A 20,235-nucleotide genomic window follows, 5' to 3' on the forward strand; every position below is an offset into this window, starting at 1 on the left:
CGAACTTCGTCCCGAACCCGAACCCCATTGAAGTCAATGGGGACCCAAACTTTTAGGCACTAAAAAGGCTGTAAAACAGCCCAGGAAAGGGCTAGAGGGCTGCAAAAGGCAGCAACATGTAGGTAAATCCCCTGCAAACAAATGTGGATAGGGAAATGAATTAAAATATAAAAATAAAATAAATAAAAATTAACCAATATCAATTGGAGAGAGGTCCCATAGCAGAGAATCTGGCTTCACGTCACCCACCACCGGAACAGTCCATTCTCAGATATTTAGGCCCCGGCACCCAGGCAGAGGAGAGAGGTCCCGTAACAGAGAATCTGGCTTCATGTCAGCAGAGAATTAGTCTGCATGTCATAGCAGAGAATCGGGCTTCACGTCAGCCACCACTGCAACAGTCCATTGTCATATATTTAGGCCCAGGCACCCAGGCAGAGGAGAGGTTCATTCAACTTTGGGTAGCCTCGCAATATAATGGTAAAATGAAAATAAAAATAGGATTGAATGAGGAAGTGCCCTGGAGTACAATAATATATGTTTAAGGGGAGGTAGTTAATGTCTAATCTGCACAAGGGATGGACAGGTCCTGTGGGATCCATGCCTGGTTCATTTTTATGAACATCAGCTTGTCCACATTGGCTGTAGACAGGCGGCTGCGTTTGTCTGTAATGACGCCCCCTGCCGTGCTGAATACACGTTCGGACAAAACGCTGGCTGCCGGGCAGGCCAGCACCTCCAAGGCATAAAAGGCTAGCTCTGGCCACGTGGACAATTTAGAGACCCAGAAGTTGAATGGGGCCGAACCATCAGTCAGTACCTGGAGGGGTGTGCACACGTACTGTTCCACCATGTTAGTGAAATGTTGCCTCCTGCTAACACGTTGCGTATCAGGTGGTGGTGCAGTTAGCTGTGGCGTGTTGACAAAACTTTTCCACATCTCTGCCATGCTAACCCTGCCCTCAGAGGAGCTGGCCGTGACACAGCTGCCTTGGCGACCTCTTGCTCCTCCTCTGCCTTGGTCTTGGGCTTCCACTTGTTCCCCTGTGACATTTGGGAATGCTCTCAGTAGCGCGTCTACCAACGTGCGCTTGTACTCGCGCATCTTCCTATCACGCTCCAGTGCAGGAAGTAAGGTGGGCACATTGTCTTTGTACCGTGGATCCAGCAGGGTGGCAACCCAGTAGTCCGCACACGTTAAAATGTGGGCAACTCTGCTGTCGTTGCGCAGGCACTGCAGCATGTAGTCGCTCATGTGTGCCAGGCTGCCCAGAGGTAAGGACAAGCTGTCCTCTGTGGGAGGCGTATCGTCATCGTCCTGCCTTTCCCCCCAGCCACGCACCAGTGATGGGCCCGAGCTGCGTTGGGTGCCACCCCGCTGTGACCATGCTTCATCCTCATCCTCCTCCACCTCATCCTCGTCCTCCTTGTCCTCCAGTAGTGGGCCCTGGCTGGCCACATTTGTACCTGGCCTCTGCTGTTGCAAAAAACCTCCCTCTGAGTCACTTCGAAGAGACTGGCCTGAAAGTGCTAAAAATGACCCCTCTTCCTCTTCCTCCTCCTCTTCCTCTTCCTCTTCCTCTTCCTCCTCCGCCACCTCCTCCTCCTCCGCCACCTCCTCCTCCTCCTCCTCCGCCACCTCCTCTTCCATCATCGCCCTAAGTGTTTTCTCAAGGAGACATAAAAGTGGTATTGTAACGCTGATAACGGCGTCATCGCCACTGGCCATGTTGGTGGAGTACTCGAAACAGCGCAACAGGGCACACAGGTCTCGCATGGAGGCCTAGTCATTGGTGGTGAAGTGGTGCTGTTCCGTAGTGCGACTGACCCGTGCGTGCTGCAGCTGAAACTCCACTATGGCCTGCTGCTGCTCGCACAGTCTGTCCAGCATGTGCAAGGTGGAGTTCCACCTGGTGGGCACTTCGCATATGAGGCGGTGAGTGGGAAGGCCGAAGTTACGCTGTAGCGCAGACAGGCGAGCAGCAGCAGGATGTGAACGCCGGAAGCGCAAACAGACGGCCCGCACTTTATGCAGCAGCTCTGACATGTCGGGGTAGTTGTGAATGAACTTCTGCACCACCAAATTCAGCACATGCGCCAAGCAAGGGTTGTGCGTCAAACCGGCTAGTCCCAGAGCTGCAACGAGATTTTGCCCATTATCGCACACCACCAGGCCGGGCTTGAGGCTCACCGGCAGCAACCACTCGTCTGTCTGTTGTTCTATACCCCGCCACAACTCCTGTGCGGTGTGGGGCCTGTCCCCCAAACATATGAGTTTCAGAATGGCCTGCTGACGTTTACCCCGGGCTGTGCTGAAGTTGGTGGTGAAGGTGTGTGGCTGACTGGATGAGCAGGTGGAAGAAGAGGAGGAGGAAGCTGAGTAGGAGGAGGTGGCAACAGGAGGCAAAGAATGTTGCCCTGCGATCCTTGGCGGCGGAAGGACGTGCGCCAAACAGCTCTCCGCCTGGGGCCCAGCTGCCACTACATTTACCTAGTGTGCAGTTAGGGAGATATAGCGTCCCTGGCCGTGCTTACTGGTCCACGTATCTGTGGTTAGGTGGACCTTGCCACAGATGGCGTTGCGCAGTGCACACTTGATTTTATCGGATACTTGGCTGTGCAGGGAAGGCACGGCTCTCTTGGAGAAGTAGTGGCGGCTGGGAACAACATACTGTGGGACAGCAAGCGACATGAGCTGTTTGAAGCTGTCTGTGTCCACCAGCCTAAATGACAGCATTTCATAGGCCAGTAGTTTAGAAATGCTGGCATTCAGGGCCAGGGATCGAGGGTGGCTAGGTGGGAATTTACGCTTTCTCTCAAATGTTTGTGAGATGGAGAGCTGAACGCTGCCGTGTGACATGGTTGAGATGCTTGGTGACGGAGGTGGTGGTGGTGTTGGTGGTACATCCCCTGTTTGCTGGGCGGCAGGTGCCAACGTTCCTCCAGAGGCGGAGGAAGAGGCCGAGACGGCAGCAGCAGAAGAGGTCGAGGCGGCGGCAGCAGCAGAAGAGGTAGCAGGGGGAGCCTCAGTGACTTCCTTGGTTTTAAGGTGTTTACTCCACTGCAGTTCATGCTTTGCATGCAGGTGCCTGGTCATGCAGGTTCAGAACGTTAATGCCTCACTTTTGGCTCTGATGGCATAGCGTGCAAACCACTCGGGTCTTGTCGTCAGCACATTGTTTGAAGAAGTGCCATGCCAGGGAACTCCTTGAAGCTGCCTTTGGGGTGCTTAGTCCCAGATGGTGGCGGTCAGTAGCAGGCGGAGTCTCTTGGCGGCGGGTGTTCTGCTTTTGCCCACTGCTCCCTCTTTTGCTACGCTGTTGGCTCAGTCTCACCACTGCCTCTTCCTCCGAACTGTGAAAGTCAGTGGCACGACCTTCATTCCATGTGGGGTCTAGGACCTCATCGTCCTCTGCATCGTCTTCCACCCAGTCTTGATCCCTGACCTCCTGTTCAGTCTGCACACTGCAGAAAGACGCAGCAGTTGGCACCTGTGTTTCGTCATCATCAGAGACATGCTGAGGTGGTATTCCCATGTCCTCATCATCAGGAAACATAAGTGGTTGTGCGTCAGTGCATTCTATGTCTTCCACCGCTGGGGAAGGGCTGGGTGGATGCCCTTGGGAAACCCTGCCAGCGGAGTCTTCAAACAGCATAAGAGACTGCTGCATAACTTGCGGCTCAGACAGTTTCCCTGGTATGCATGGGGGTGATGTGACAGACTGATGGGCTTGGTTTTCAGGCGCCATCTGTGCGCTTTCTGCAGAAGACTGGGTGGGAGATAATGTGAACATGCTGGATCCACTGTCGGCCACCCAATTGACTAATGCCTGTACCTGCTCAGGCCTTACCATCCTTAGAACGGCATTGGGCTCCACCAAATATCGCTGTAAATTATGGCGGCTACTGGGACCTGAGGTAGTTGGTACACTAGGACGTGTGGCTGTGGCAGAACGGCCACGTCCTCTCCCAGCACCAGAGGGTCCACTAACACCACCACGACCATGTCCGCGTCCTTTACTAGATGTTTTCCTCATTGTTATCGTTCACCACAACAACAAAAATATTATTTGACCCAATGTATTGAATTCAAATTCAGGCCTTTTATTTTTAAAGACAACTAACACTATCTGGCTATCTATTTAGGTACCGTATTACACTAATATAGGCACAGCAGTAACCACAGATTTAGCTAACTATAAATTTGAGGCCTATTATTTAGGCGCTGGGTGACAGGTATAGGTTTACTGACAGAATTAGACTTGGAAATGCACAGTAGCGTGTGTGTGAAGTTATTCAGAATGACCCTTTGTGCACCTTGAATCTGATATACCCTTTTAGGGATATATTTAAAGTAGGCCTGATACAGCAGAAACCACTAAATTAGGAAATTGCTAAATTGGGAATTGTATTTCAACCCAGAACAAAAACTGTGCTTTGACGGACACTAAATAACTTGACCAGCCACACCAGTAACGACAGATTTAGCTGGATATAAACTTGAGGCCTAGTATTTAGGCGCTGGGTGACAGGTATAGGTTTACTGACAGAATTTGACTAGGATATGGCCAAAAAATAACCACACTATTGATGGTTAAATGCACTTGGTGTGACAGCTTGACCAACCACACTACTGAGGGTTAAATGCACTTGGTGACAGGCGCAGCTTGCCCCTGATGTAGTATATGGCCAAAAAATAAACAGACTATTGCTGGTTAAATGCACTTGGTGTGACAGCTTCACCCTGATGTAGGATTTAGCCAAAAAACAACCACACCATTGAGGGTTAAATGCACTTGGTGGCAGCTTGTGCTGGCGCACCACAAGACACAAAATGGCCGCCGATCACCCCAGAAAAAAGTGAATGAAGAACGCTCTGGGCAGCCTAAAAACAGTGAGCAATTCAATAGCAGCAGTTTAATCATCCACAGCTGCAGATCGATCTCTGAATGAAGTCTTTTGGAGGAGTTAATCACTGCCTAATCTCGCCCTAACGTCGCGGCTGCAACCTCTCCCTATGCTGATCAGAGCAGAGTGACGTGCGGCGCTACGTGACTCCAGCTTAAATAGAGGCTGGGTCACATGGTGCTCTGGCCAATCACAGCCATGCCAATAGTAGGCATGGCCGTGACGGCCTCTTGGGGCAAGTAGTATGACGCTTGTTGATTGGCTGCTTTGCAGCCTTTCAAAAAGCGCCAAGAAAGCGACGAACACCGAACCCGGACTTTTACGAAAATGTTCGGGTCCGTGTCACGGACACCCCAAAATTCGGTACGAACCCGAACTATACAGTTCGGGTTCGCTCATCCCTACTTGTCACATTACCAAAATGCATATGGTCACGTACGCACTGTCCAAGCATGGTTTAATCACACCCCAACATAGTCTACACCATGCAGACCATCTATTGAATTCTCCTGTATTTTCTGATCAAGCACCCTTATAAAGGCTATGGATTCTTTTAGTGCATACATGACCGAACTTTTTCAAGCTTTAATAGAAAAGATACAATGCTTACAAAAGTAAAAAAAGACAACTTATAGCTTTACTCCTTATCACAGGATTCTGAACTGTCTGTTAATTTATTAGGAAAAAGTATGGGACACTAGGTAATAAGGGGGAAATGCCATGAATTATAAATTTCATTTGCCTCTAACTGTTGGAGATGGGTAATGTTCGGTTTAGACATGTCCATATTCAATTGAGCCTGTACAAACCAGCCTTAATTTGTCAGAAACCATTATTAAAGGCTTTGAATACCTTTTTGGGGCAATCCATCTTTTTTTTTTTTTTTTTTTTTTTTTTTTTTTTTTACTAAGAATGTGTTTAAATAAGTGTTTGACCTTTTAGTAATTTAGAGATGAAGTTTATTAGATGAGCAGCACAAAGTGAAAGTACGATTCACGCTGCTAGAAAAACCGTTAAGCCTTTGTGATGGAATAATTCAATATTTTTAATAAAGACGAATAAAAAAAAATAAAAAAAGATTTTTAGCTCAAAGTGCAACCATAAAAAATTGCTCCCAAAGGTGTGCATTGCCTTTTAAACAAGGTTGTCTGGGTTAATTTTCAAAACAAAACAGGGAAGTTATAATAATAACAATAATAACCAATTACTCACTGTCCTAAACAGTGATTGGCAGCAACAGTCATGCAGTATGAGTGTGTCACCACTGCAGTCTTGTAAACAAAGCCCTGAGGGTAGGATGGTGGAGGTTTGAGTCAATACAGATAACTTATTTTAGTTGTTCTAGGAGCTTATGTGCCTTTTTTTTTAAATTTAAGTCAGACAACCCATTTAAGTCACAGGTTGCTATGGAACTATACACACCATCCTGCCAAAAATCGTAGCCAGATCAAAAGGAGTTTATTCTACTTGTGAAATTAATCCCTTGTATCCAATATATTTGCAGTCATGTGCCTTCGGGCTATGCCCACACATGACTGAAATACTACGGATTTGCCATCACAAATTTTTGTATGCTAAATCTGCCACATTTTATAGTACCCGCATGTAGCAAGTGGTTGAGATTTTAAGAAATGTCATCCAATGAAGGGAAGTACAGTACTATGGTCACCATCTGGAACCACAGCAGCAAACTCAAAAACTGCTGGAAGTCATCCCTAACTACTGTGGTTGGTAGAAGGCTAAGCTACCCCTAGGTTCTTACCAAATTCCGTCACGAGGCTGGATCGACTTGGTGGGTTATGTCTGTGGAGAAAGGTAGCAGAAAACTGGTGTGAGCTCACTAGTATCACACCTACCGGAATGACTATGGTAAAAAGGGTATAAGCAGGGTCTAAACCAGGAGAGATAGATACAGCTAATTCAGTAGAAAAATGGTTAATCCAGAAATCAACCAAAAGTCAGAACACCAGCAGAATCCAAAGAAGCTGAATTGGCAGACAAAGGGTTAATCCAGAACCAAGCCACCGTACAGTTCACCAAGAGTTCTTATGCATGAGTTGAGAGTAGCACAATGCACAAGAGACAGGACACAATCACAAGCAATGCAATCATCGCCTGGTTTAACTCCCCCACTGTGCCTTCATAGGTGCCAAGCCAGGGCCCTGATTGGCTCATTGTTCCATCTCTCTGATCGGGCTGATCAGCGAGGGCTTAGATGGTTGACATGGTAACCCTTCGGGAATGGCCATGTGACTCAAGCATGCGCTACTCCTGATCTTCACCAGCACCTACACACAGACCGGAGTGACGACTGCTGGGCAGAGAGGAAGACAGTGCAGGATCGTGGCTAGGTAAGGCTACTTTCACACCTGTGCTTTCCCTTTTCCCTATTGAGATCGTCATAGGATCTTAATAGCGGGGGAAAACCCTTTTAGTTTTGTCCCCATTTATTGTCAATGGGGACAGAACGGAAGGGAACTGAGTACACCAGAATGCATTCTTTCCTGTTCCATTGTGTTCCCATGCTGGGCACAAATGCGCTGCAAGCAGCGTTTTTTGAGTGCATCCTTGGATGCGGAGCAAGACGGATCCGTCATGACTCACAATGCAAAGCCTCATTCACACGTTAGTGTGCTGTACGTGTTCTCTACAGACAGCACACATCCACCATTCATTTTAATGTGTGTATTCAGACATCAGTGTTTTAGCATGGTCCGTGTTTTTAGCATGGATGCATGCTCTATTTTGTCCGTCACGCCCATTATAGTCTATATGTCCGTGAAAGCCACAGATGCAACACGGATGCCATCCCGCGACAGGTGGCAGGAGAGCGGTGAGACTGTCAACACGTGGTTTGATCTGACATGTTTTCCTTTTGGATCAAATGACGTCTGTGTTGTTTCTGGTGCTTGCCACACCTTCTATCCCCAGGTGTGGCTATTGTGGTAATTTTACCTTCTCTATTGTGGTTTCTCCCACTATGCTTTGCAGTTTATAGCTTCTGTTAGGGCTGTTTTCACCCGAGTGAGTCCATTGCGGGAATCGCGCTCCGTGTGTGTGTGATCCTCTGCTCTGGTCTTGCAGGAGCGCACGGCATTATCACAATTTATAATGCTATGTGCCTCTGCTTGACCTTATTTCTACAGAATCATACTGACAGCTTTATGTCACTATGATTCTGTGGAAAAAAGGCCATGCAGAGACACATAGCATTATAAATCATGATAATGCCGTCTGCTCCTGCAAGTCCATTGCGGAGGATCACACTCGCACACGGAGCGTGATTCCCAAAATGGATTCGCTCATGTGAAACAACCCTTAGACTTGTGGTTAGCTTGTGTTTGGTTCTTGGCTGAGTTACTGGTGCTACCAAAGCTTTATTGAAGAGAAGTGTTTCGTTTCATATCTCTCTCTCTATCTCTATCTCTATCTCTCTCTATCTATCTCTCTCATATATTATATTATATTATATTTGTGGTAGGGGCTGAGGTGTGCATGAACGTGGAGTTGGGAGGGATGCCTACCAGCCCTCCATGATCTATCTGGCTGAACTGTGCCCGGAGCCAGTGCGGGGTAGGCCTGAAAAAGTGGGCAAAAAGACTACCAACGCTGTTAGGTGTGAAAAAGCACGAGGACCTCCAGCGCCCCATCTTGCGGATAACATGCGCGGGCACCTGGTGCTTAGAGGCCAAGGAGGGGGCTCCTATGCGGAATGAGTGCCCTGAAATTGTATCTGGATTATACCCCAAACCTGCTGCGAAAGTGAGAAATGAACTGAGCCGTGATGAGAGGCCTGCCCTGGAGGGGAAGGAGCAGGTCCTCTGGAGAAAGAGGAAGGAGAAACTCGGCAAGGTCTCCCAGCACCTTGACAGGACACTAACTGTTTGATGTGGGGAAGAACTTGATCTCGACGGGAGGACCTACTTGACTAGTCTTGGAAGATGGGAGAAATAAAGAAAACTGGCCACCCTGCCGAACGAGATGGCGTTTAAGAAGGGTGGAGCGTGTTATAGCACTACAAGTAAATTCCCCCGGCCTTAGAAACCCATAAAACCCAAGATATATTGCAGCCTTGATGATGAGGCTTGCTGGGTGCCCAAAGGGGGAACCATCTAAAACTAGGGACAAACTCCGAAATAACTCACTCAGGAAACTGGCTGTCTGCGCGCCACTGGGCTTGCACAGTTTTTTTTGTATGCCCCTAAGGGTGGCCCTGACAGCTTGGTTGGACATGATGGATTGGCAGGAAGGATGTTAAATGTCCTAAGTGATTCAGGAAAGGCACCGGATAGGTATGAGGTGGAAACTAAGATGGACCCTGATGGCTGACGTCTGAGTTATTTTAGAAAAAAGACAGCCAGTACGTGGACCTGAGCGATTCAGGTGGACACTGGCCAACAAGAATACCCGCGCAAATCAGGCAGAGAATTTAACCCTGGAGGCGCAGGTGTAAGACAGACTGGTGAAAGTGTCCGTCTAAGTGGACCTGACGTGCTCAAGTGAGCCGGCGATCCAGGATGACAGAGACAGAGCGAGCCTGGGTGATCCAAGCTGAGAGGCAGCGTGGGCCTGGGCGATCCAGGGAGACCACAGATGATGTGTGAGAGCGAGACAAGAAGCAGGGAAGACAGACAAATGACGTATGCGTGATACCTGAAGAAATTCAGGAAGCTGTTGAGCAGCTACTTGGCTGATCAGGAAGACTGGATATCAGACGGTACTGTAGTCCTGTTCATTTTGGAAAATGTATCAGCACCTAGGTATAGACAACAAGCTCATAAATTAAGTCCTGAGCCCGAAATGGCACATTCGGAAACTGGAAAATAGCATGCGCCGGATCTTGTGCAGTCGGGGACAGTAGTAGCCGCCCAGCGAAGTGAATATTGATGAGCTGGGCGACGCTTCAAAACGGCAGTTGGGAGCGGATGGCTGGGCACAAGTGGAGATGAAACGCCGCCCCTTGGGCAGATTGAAGACTCTTCAAGCAGGTTATAAAACTTCAGTTTACTGTATTTATAAGGTGGACAGGGGGGATACTTAGATGATTTGAATACACTTTAGAAGACCTGTACTGTGATATAGATATAGATATAGATATATATATATATATATATATATATATATATATATATATATATATATATATATAATATATTTTATTTATTATGCTTATTGGGCCTGTCAGTGTCCCTTTAAGGCCTCTTTCACACTACAGTATGTTGAATTCAGTGTTTTGCGTTCCGTTTTTCACGGATCCGTTGTTCCGTTTTTTGCTTCCGTTGTGGTTCCGTTTCCGTTCCGTTGTTCCGTTCCGTTTTTCCGTATGGCAAATACAGTATACAGTAATTTCATATAAAAAATTGGGCTGGGCATAACATTTTCAATAGATGGTTCCGCAAAAAACGGAACGGAAACGGAAGACATACGGATGCATTTCCCTATGTGTTCCGTTTTTTTTGCGGACCCATTGACTTGAATGGAGCCACGGACTGTGATTTGCAGCCAAATATAGGACATGTTCTATCTTTTCAACGGAACGGAAAAACGGAAATACGGAAACGGAATGCATACGGAACACATTCCGTTTTTTTGCGGAACCATTGAAATGAATGGTTCCGTATACGGACCGTATACGGAACGCAAAAAACGGACCGTATACGGAACGCAAAAAACTGTAGTGTGAAAGAGGCCTAAGGGTACTTTCACACTTGCGTTCCTGGATTCCGGCAGGCAGTTCTAACTGCATGCCGGATCCGGCAATCTGTATGCAAATGGACAGCATTTGTAGACTGATCCGGATCCGTCTCGCAAATGCATTGCAATACTGGATCAGTCTCTCCGGTTGTCATCTGGAAAAAAACGGATCCGGTATTTATCTTTTACACATTATTAAAGGTCTGCGCATGCGCAGACCGCAAAAAAAAGATTCGTTTTTCTGGATCCTGCATTAATGCATTTCAAGTGTTCCGCATGCTGCGGTATTTTCTCCGTCCAAAAACTGTACAGTGATTAAACTGAAGACCTCCTGATGCATCCTGAACGGATTGCTCTCCATTCAGAATGCATTAGAATAAAACTGATCAGTTGTTTTCCGGTATATAGCCCCTAGGACGGAACTCGGTGCCGGAAAAGAAAAACTGAAGTGTGACAGTACCTTAAGTTTGTGGGTGTAACATGAAAAAAGGTGGAAAAGTTCTAGGGGTATGAATACTTTTTCAAGGCACTGTAAGTTGACTTGTGCGGATTTAAAATCTGTGGCATGTTAATTTATGCTGTGGTTCTGCTCCTTGGATTTCACCCATCGATATGGAGAGTGAAGCCCACTGACGTTTTCATCGGAAAATCCACATTATATATGCTGTTTTTGCAGCGGCTCAGTGGCAAAAACGCAGCATACTTTTCCAGTGAAATTTTCAGGAACGTGTAGAAGTACCATCATTACACATGCATACTTTTTTTCCATGTGCTAATCCGTCTACAAACATGTCATTTATTTCAATTGGGGATTGCAAGCCAGTTTCTGTATTTGTTTCAGTAGTACGCTTGTCTAATGTGATGTGAAGATATACAGGAAAGTCGATTCAGATTTACATACTTTATTAAGGAAGCTCTGTCATTCAGATTTACAGGAAATAATATCCTTTGGAATTTAAAGTGGAAAATTCTACCACAAAATGCAGAACAGTGTCCTTTTTGTACGGCATTCTGTTGTATTTGCTGAAAGATGAAAATGTTTACTGTTTGCTTCCAGAATTGTCTGTATGGTACTGTACATTATACTAGATAGTGCTATTTTGTAAGGATGATACTCTGCTCTGCTTATCAAGGTTGAATGGGCTCAGACCCAGATTTTTTATATTGGTTTATTTTTTTATTTTAGAATTTTAACAGAATATTTAGTGGAGAACTGCTAATTTATTTTTATTTTTTCCCACAGGCTGATCTAAAATCTGGAGTTATGTCAAGTAGTAAGAAGCCCTTAGACTACCAGTATAGTAAGTGCCTTTAAAAGTATAAAACAGAATCCTATTTACTTAAATGTTCATTTTTTTTTTTTATACTTATTGGGGGCGAATTGTTACACAGAATAAAACTAGACCATGCATAGAAAACCAATGCCAATTTATCACATTGGTGCACACTATGTTTTTTGGTGCAACTCTCTAGAAATATTAAACACTTTTCACCTCTTGACTAATATACTTTATATTTTACAGCAAAAAATGTTGCATGTCTTTAATAAAAAAAATTGTTGTGTTTTTGATTGCTTTTAGACACGTCCCCTTTTCTAGACTGTTTTTAAAACCTGCCTATGGGATCCATAGGTAACACATAGCAAAATATGTAACACTAGGATATGATTGGGGATTTCATCTTTACTATCCAAATCAAAGGGGAAAATCAGCAACCGATCTGTTCAAATTTCCAGTGTGTGGATGAGATCCACTTACTTAAAAGGGGTTATCTGGTTATAAATGTTTCCCTTTCCGTGCGCTTCCCCTGCCAGGCCCTGCAACTTACTAATGTATTTGCGCTACTTTTTTGGTCTCACTTCGGAGAGCGAGAGAGTGGTCATGTGACTGCGCCCTCCGTGGAGACTATTCCTCTGACATCATGACTAGGCCTCCCATGGTCCCCTCTGTCAGAATCCCAGCCCGAATAGTCGTGATGTGCGACCCATGTGATGGAATGGGCTGGCGAATGCTCTCAATCCACCAGGAGTCCACTGCTTGTCATATCGTAGCTATGTGGGATGAAGCATTAGGATGAGACAGCAAAGGGATGATTGAGGATGAAGTGGGCAGAGTTTTCAGCCCAGGGAAGGGTGGAGTGGGCATTTACGTTTCTTGCTGATCTTGCATCAAAGATAAATTACTTTATTTTTTTTTAGGATCCCTCATAACTCCTTTTAATATTGTATTCTGCTGTTCATGATCTGTGCAGAAATACTCACAGAAAATTCACAGCTTCAAGATCACATGCAAATTCACCCTTACAGAGCTTAGAGACTCTTCTCTTCATTTATTTACTAAAACTCATTGAATTTACAATGATAAAAAAAAGGCCCAAAACATTAAAAAGCATAAGTGGCAATCTTCTGTGATGTTTTAGTATGAAGGTTCACCTTACTTTAGTAATCTAATTTGTCTGTTTAGTTCTTAACCCCTTCAAGACCATTTTTGTTTTTTCCTCCCCACATTCCAAGAGCCATAACTTTTATTTTTTTTCCCGTTCACATAGCCATACAAGGGCTTATTTTTAGCGGGACAAGTTGTATTTTTTAATGGCACCATTTAATATAATGTGTCTTGTATTGGAAAACGGGGAAAAAAAAAATGATTTGTGGGGGTGAATTAAAAAAAAATTAAAATTGGGTTACGTTACGGCCTTCACTATGCACTAAAAAGTACATGATGTCCTTATTTTGCGGGTCAATATTATGGTGATACCAAACTTGTATAGTATGTATGTATTTATTTATTTATTGAAAAAAAATCTGAAAGTTCTTTGCATTGCCATTTCCTGACAGCCATAACTGTTTTAAATTTCCATCCATGGCGCTGTATGAGGGCTTATTTTTTTGCGGAGTGTTTTTACTTGTACCATTGTTGTGGTACGTACATCTTTTTGAACACTGTTTAATTTTTTGGGGGCGACAAGGTGACACTTGTGTTTTTCATATATATATTTTTTCTGTTGCGGCTTAAACCACGCATGCATTTTTTAAAATATTTTAATAGTTCAAAAATTTGTGGGGAAATGGGGGTGACTTAAACTTAATTTTATTTTAACTTTTTTACTTTTTAGATAAAAACATTTAGCCTTTAAAAAACATAAAAATATTTTATTTAGTTTAAATCACTCCCATTTCCCAAAAATCTTTGAACTATTAAAATATAAAAATAATTTTCGTGTATGGTGTAAGCCGTAACAGAAAAAAAAATTAAAACGCAAGATTCGCCATTTTTGGCAGCTAAAACCTTTTTATCTTTTGAGCCCTTGTCCCATTCACTCTAATAGAGATCTATTAGGGTGAGTGGCATTCTGCCACTCTATCTGCTGAGCTATGCCTCCCACATAGCTCTGCAGGCAGATTACTATGACGGCCCTGCCTTCTGTGGGGACTCTGATCAGAAGGCGCCGCATCCCTCTGCCTTAACTCATAGTAATATAGTACATAAGGCCGAAAAATACATTTGTCCATCCAGTTCGGCCTGTTATCCTACAAGTTGATCCGGAGGAAGGCAAAAAAAACCTGTGAGGTAAAAGCCAATTTTCCCCACTTTAGGGGAATAAAAAATTCCTTCCCGACTCCAATCGGGCAATCAGACTAACTCCCTGGATCAACAATCTCTCTCTAGTAGCTATAGCCTGTAATATTATTACAATCCAGAAATACATCCAGGCCCCTCTTGAACTCTTTTAGTGAACTCACCATCACCTCCTCCTCAGGCAGAGAGTTCCATAGTCTCACTGCTCTTACCGTGCATCATGGCATCTGAGGGGTTAAATGACCGGGTTTGGCGTGATCGTCGTTCCTGGTACATTAAGACTAGTGCATGAAGGGATTAGGATAAAGAGGTATTCCAAGGGGACCCCATACTGCTCAGAGCCCCGAAAAAAATGAAGAGGCAGGTCAGGCATGCAAATTGCTGCTCCACTCATTTCTATGGGAGTTCCAAGCACTGCACTCATCTGTCTCTGGAACTGTCATAGAGATGACTTGAGCAGTAGTGGTCATGCTCGACCTGCTGCTCCGTACATTTATGGGGCTCTGAGGGGTACTGCATTCTCGTGATCACAATTGTACTCCCACCAATCTGATAATTATTCCCTATCCGGTGGATAGAGGATAACTTGTAACAACCGAAATACCCCTTTGAGGGTATACTGTTGTAAATGGGATGTGTGTCTGCTTGCATCATTAGCACCTTTAGGCCAGATTCACACAAGACGTTTTTTTATTTAGTCTGTTAAGTACTAAAAAAAGTCAATACTTTTCCTGCCTTTTAGGATTAACTTCTGGATTGATTAAAAAAATGTACTCCAAATATCACCATACAATAAGTAGTAAAATAATGAATGCATCTTTATTAAACAGTAAACAAATACAGTGGTCTCTCAAGTTACAATATTAATTGGTTCCAGGGCAACCATTGTAAGTTGAGTAATCAGTTCCAAAGCCCAAAAATGTCATCTAAGATGAGAGAAAATGAACATTTAAGAAAAATAAGCAGATAACTAAGGCCCCATGCACACGGCCGTGTGCGAGCCGTGGAACCGCGGCCTGGATCCCTCCTGAGAGCAGGAGCGCACGGCGTCACTGGTTGCTATGACGCCGTGCGCTCCCTGCTGCCGCCGCAATACAGTAATACACTGGTATGATCTATACCAGTGTATTACTGTACTGTGCCGGCAGCAGGGAGCGCACGGCGTCATAGCAACCAGTGACGCCGTGCGCTCCTGCTCTCAGGAGGGATCCAGGCCGCGGTTCCACGGCCCGCACACGGCCGTGAAACACGGCCGTGTGCATGGGGCCTAAGACAGACAAAACAAGTCTTTACATATAACAATCAGGAACAGCTGATAACTAGCAACTAAGGGCTCTTTCACATCTGCGTTATTGTCTTCCGGGATAGAGTTCCGTCGTCGGGGCTCTATGCCGGAAGAATACTGATCAGGATTATCCTAATGCATTCTGAATGGACAGTCCGTCCTTCAGGATGTCTTCCGTTCCGGAACGGAACGTTTTTTAGCCGCAGCAAATAGCGCAGCATGCTGCGCTTTTTGCTCCGGCCAAAAATCCGGAACACTTGCCGCAAGGCCGGATCCGGAATGAATGCCCATTGAAAGGCATTGATCCGGATCCGGCCTTAAGCTAAACGTTGTTTCGGCGCATTGCCGGATGCGACGTTTAGCTTTTTCTGAATGGTTACCATGGCTGCCGGGACGCTAAAGTCCTGGCAGCCATGGTAAAGTATAGTGGGGAGCAGCATACTTACCATCCGTGCGGCTCCCGGGGCGCTCCAGAGTGACGTCAGGGCGCCCCACGCGCATGGATGACGTGATCGCATGGCTCACATGATCCATGCGCATGGGGCGCTCTGATGTCACTCTGGAGCGCCCCGGGAGCCGCACAGACTGTAAGTATACTGCTCCCCCGCTCCCCACTACTACTATGGCAACCAGGACTTTAAAGGGCTTCTGTCACCCCACTAAAGTGATTTTTTTTTTTTTTGGGCTAGTGAAATTAGTTATATTGTGATATATGACAATATAATTGTGTTACTTACTTTGATCCAGCAGTTTCTGCAAAAAACGAAGTTTTATAATATGTAAATTCGGTCTCTACCAGCAAGTAGGGTGTCTACTTGCTGGTAGCTGCTGCAGAAATCCGCCCCCTCGTCGTGTTGATTGACAGGGCCAGCCGGGATCTCCTCCTCCGGCCAGCCCTGTCAGTATTTCAAAAATCGCGCGCCTGTGTGGATTCGGCGCAGGCGCTCTGAGATGAGGAGGCTCGTTCAGTGCGCTCCTTCAGTGCGCCTGCGCCGATGACGTCTTCTATTTCGGTGATGTCATCGCCTGTGTGGATTCGGCGCAGGCGCTCTGAGATGAGGAGGCTCGTTCAGTGCGCTCCTTCAGTGCGCCTGCGCCGATGAGATGAGGAGGCTCGTTCAGTGCGCTCCTTCAGTGCGCCTGCGCCGATGACGTCTTCTATTTCGGTGATGTCATCGCCTGTGTGGATTCAGTGCGCTCCTTCAGTGCGCCTGCGCCGATGAGATGAGATGAGGAGGCTCGTTCAGTGCGCTCCTTCAGTGCGCCTGCGCCGATGACGTCTTCTATTTCGGTGATGTCATCGCCTGTGTGGATTCGGCGCAGGCGCTCTGAGATGAGGAGGCTCGTTCAGTGCGCTCCTTCAGTGCGCCTGCGCCGATGACGTCTTCTATTTCGGTGATGTCATCGGCGCAGGCGCACTGAGGGAGTTCTGAGGAGACGAGCCTCCTCATCTCAGAGCGCCTGCGCCGAATCCACACAGGCGCGCGATTTTTGAAATGCCGACAGGGCTGGCCGGAGGAGGAGATCCCGGCTGGCCCTGTCAATCAACACGACGAGGGGGCGGATTTCTGCAGCAGCTACCAGCAAGTAGCCGCCCTACTTGCTGGTAGAGACCGAATTTACATATATTAAAACTTCGTTTTTTGCAGAAACTGCTGGATCAAAGTAAGTAACACAATTATATTGTCATATATCGCAATATAACTAATTTGACTAGCCCAAAAAAAAAAAATCACTTTAGTGGGGTGACAGAAGCCCTTTAATAGCGTCCTGGGTGCCATAGTAACACTGAAAGCATTTTGAAGACGGATCCGTCTTCAAATGCTTTCAGTACACTTGCGTTTTTCCGGATCCGGCGTGTAATTCCGGCAAGTGGAGTACACGCCGGATCCGGACAACGCAAGTGTGAAAGAGGCCTTTATACAGCTGTTTTACCAGAGAAGTGGCCTTGATTGGTTGGATCCGAATCTGAGACATTGTTTCTGGAGTCTGGTTTCAACTTGCAATGGGTCAGGAAAGGCCATTGTATTTTGAAAATATAGTATCCTGAGGCCATTGTATCTTGCGGGACTACTGTAGTAATAAATAAGTAAATAAAAAGTATTTTTATTGGCACCATTTTGGGGTACATTTGACTTTTTTTTTTTGTTCGCTTTTTATCTAATTTTTGGGAGTTGAGGTTGGAAAAGAGCATTTTTGGCAGTGTTGTGTTTTTTTTTTGTTTTTTTTTTATGGGGTACACCATGTTGTGTACATGATATGGAGGCTTGATATGATTATTGTGATACCAGATTTATATTTGTTCATCTTTTATTACTTTTGCATCATAAAATCACTTGTTATATTTTGCATTGCCCTATACTAACATTTAAAAAAAATTCTGCCAATGTAGACAGATTGCAGCGTTGATTGGTACTATTTTGGGGTACATAAGACTTTTTGCTTGTTATGTCTTTTGGGTCAGGTGACCAAAACATAGCTATTCTGGCATAGTTATTTTATTTTATTTTTATTTTTTTACCGTTAACCTGATGTGACATTTTTATAGAGCAGGTAGTTACGGATGCTGTTTTTATTTTTATTTTATTTTTTTATTTCAGTTTCACACCATTTCACTTGTCAACATTTTCTGAGAGCTTTTTCATTTTTCTGCCAGTGTGGGGTTTGACTTTATGCAAGATGAGGTGTCGTTTTCACTTGGTACTGTTTTGGTTTACATAGTACTTTTTGATCGCTCACTATTATGTTTTTTTTTTTTTGTGAAGCAAGGGGACTAAAAAAAAATTATATTTTAGTGCTTATTATTTTTTCAGTGTTCATCTGATTGGGATAAATTATGTAATTTTTTTTATAGAGCCGGTTGTTATGTACACAGTGATGCCAAATGTCTTTATTTTTTGAGACAATGATAAATGGCTTGCTTTTTTTTTATTGTTGATTTCTCCTGTAACAGGGACTGATATATAGAAGCCCCAGTAACAGGGGGAATACAGCCCCCAGAGAGGCTGTATAGCACTATATAGCACAGTACAGCCTCAATGTAGAGCTGATCTAGGTCTAGTGAGACCCGGCAGCTCCTGCAGACTACCGACCCCCAATGATCACGTGACCACTGGGGCAGGAGCAGGAAGCGCTAAATCTGTATACACAGTGCTACAATAACTAGTACAATAAGTAGTAAAAGAATGAATGCGTGTTTATTCAAAAATAAACAAATAACACCATATAATAACTGGTAAAATAATGAATGCATCTTTTTAAACAGTAAACAAATAGCACTGTACAATAAGTAATAAAAACGCTGCTCCTGGAGGAAGCGATTGCAAAACAGCTTTGGGGTGGAGGGTATTTTTCCATTCTACTTTTAATGTTTTGTGGATTACCAGTTTTTTTATTTTTTATTATTGATTATTCATGGAGTACAGTATGTATAATTGAGTAGTGTATAGCTCACCAATGAGCTATACGCTATGGCACCCTTTTTAGCATGGGTAAATTTTTGCAATAAAATATAGTGATTGTGGTTTTAACTTGTGATACAATAAGGATGCATTCATTATTTTACTAACTATATGGTGTAATTTGTATACATTGTGTATATGCAGCGAGCCAAAAAGGAGCTGCAGTTGAGGATGGGAGTGGTAGTGGCTGTCCTCAGGCCATGTAGTGAAAGGAAAGGATACCGTTTCTTCCCTCGGGGCACGCCCTGATTCTGGGGCATCTGCCTCCTGGTAGCTGGGGTGCCCTTGAGGTTAGGTGTTTAGATGGGTGCAAGGCAGGCCATGTAGAGTGCAATGGCCAGAGTATGGTGTAGGAGTTAGGAAACCAGGCTGGAAATGAGAATAAATGTCTCTCTTTACTGTAATGCAAATTGGGAGTTGTAGTACATCCAACTATAGTAGTTACAGTTCCAACTGTACACAGTGCAATTCTCTCTCAAATAGTGAGGTATGAAGGCTGGCAAAGCTGGGAGTTATGGCACTCTGTACACTTTTGTTGTTGACGTCTTTCTTAGTAGAGTATAGAGCTTCTTCTGCTCTATAAAATGTTGACTGCAGATTCGACTGCATTACGTGGTGACAGATTGAAAAACCCTCTTAAAACATAAGTACACATAAAGGTTTTGAGAAAGAACTGTGTACACGAAACAACCATTGGCTGATCCACGGGTGTCCTTTCCTTGGTTTTGTTAAACATGCTGTGAAGCCAGTGAAAACTACTTTGCCAAGTATCGGTGAGTGCCGTGACTGATCTTAGTTTGGGATTTTAAGTACACGTTAATACGTGCAGGAGCCAGACACATTCATTTCTAGCACAAGATCTGTCAACAGCAGGTAAACTAATTGTTGGATTCCAGGTAGCAATATGAACTGAAAATATGTAAAAACTAAAAAAAAATTGACTGCAGGTATATTTGAAAGATTCTTCGTTTTGCGTATTACTACATGGTGATTGTTAACCAGTGGGCTAGCGTCACTTCTTATATACTCCCTTCAGTTGTTATTGATTGTGTCATCCTGAGTGGAGAGACTATGTAAAGAGAAGCTGTTTTTGTGGCTTGCTTGGCATGACCGTGCATCACTTGGTCACCCATTCTTTTGAATAGGTGCTGTGTTTCAATTAATTTGAATTGTAATTCTGCCTTTCCCTGCAAGAGAAATTTGCAGGTACCAACAGGTTTCCTAGCGATGTTTGCTCTTTACCAGTCGGACTTCCAGAGATCAGCTACTTTCACACTTGCGTTTGATCGGATCCGTTCTGAACGGATCC

At 44.9% G+C, this 20,235-nt stretch overlaps 1 protein-coding gene across 2 annotated transcripts in view; it reads left to right on the forward strand.

Annotated features, from left to right (window-relative positions):
* The window catches only part of VPS13C (vacuolar protein sorting 13 homolog C), a 355,707-nt gene that overhangs the window by 99,114 nt on the left and 236,358 nt on the right, over positions 1–20,235 (forward strand). For both annotated transcript variants that reach the window (XM_044279821.1, XM_044279822.1), the window contains exon 10: positions 11,846–11,903. In XM_044279821.1, the coding sequence (XP_044135756.1) occupies positions 11,846–11,903 (58 nt within the window). The remainder of the gene's footprint in view (positions 1–11,845; positions 11,904–20,235) is intronic.

This window comes from Bufo gargarizans, chromosome 2 (assembly GCF_014858855.1).
Source record: "Bufo gargarizans isolate SCDJY-AF-19 chromosome 2, ASM1485885v1, whole genome shotgun sequence".
Taxonomy (NCBI): Eukaryota; Metazoa; Chordata; class Amphibia; order Anura; family Bufonidae; genus Bufo; species Bufo gargarizans.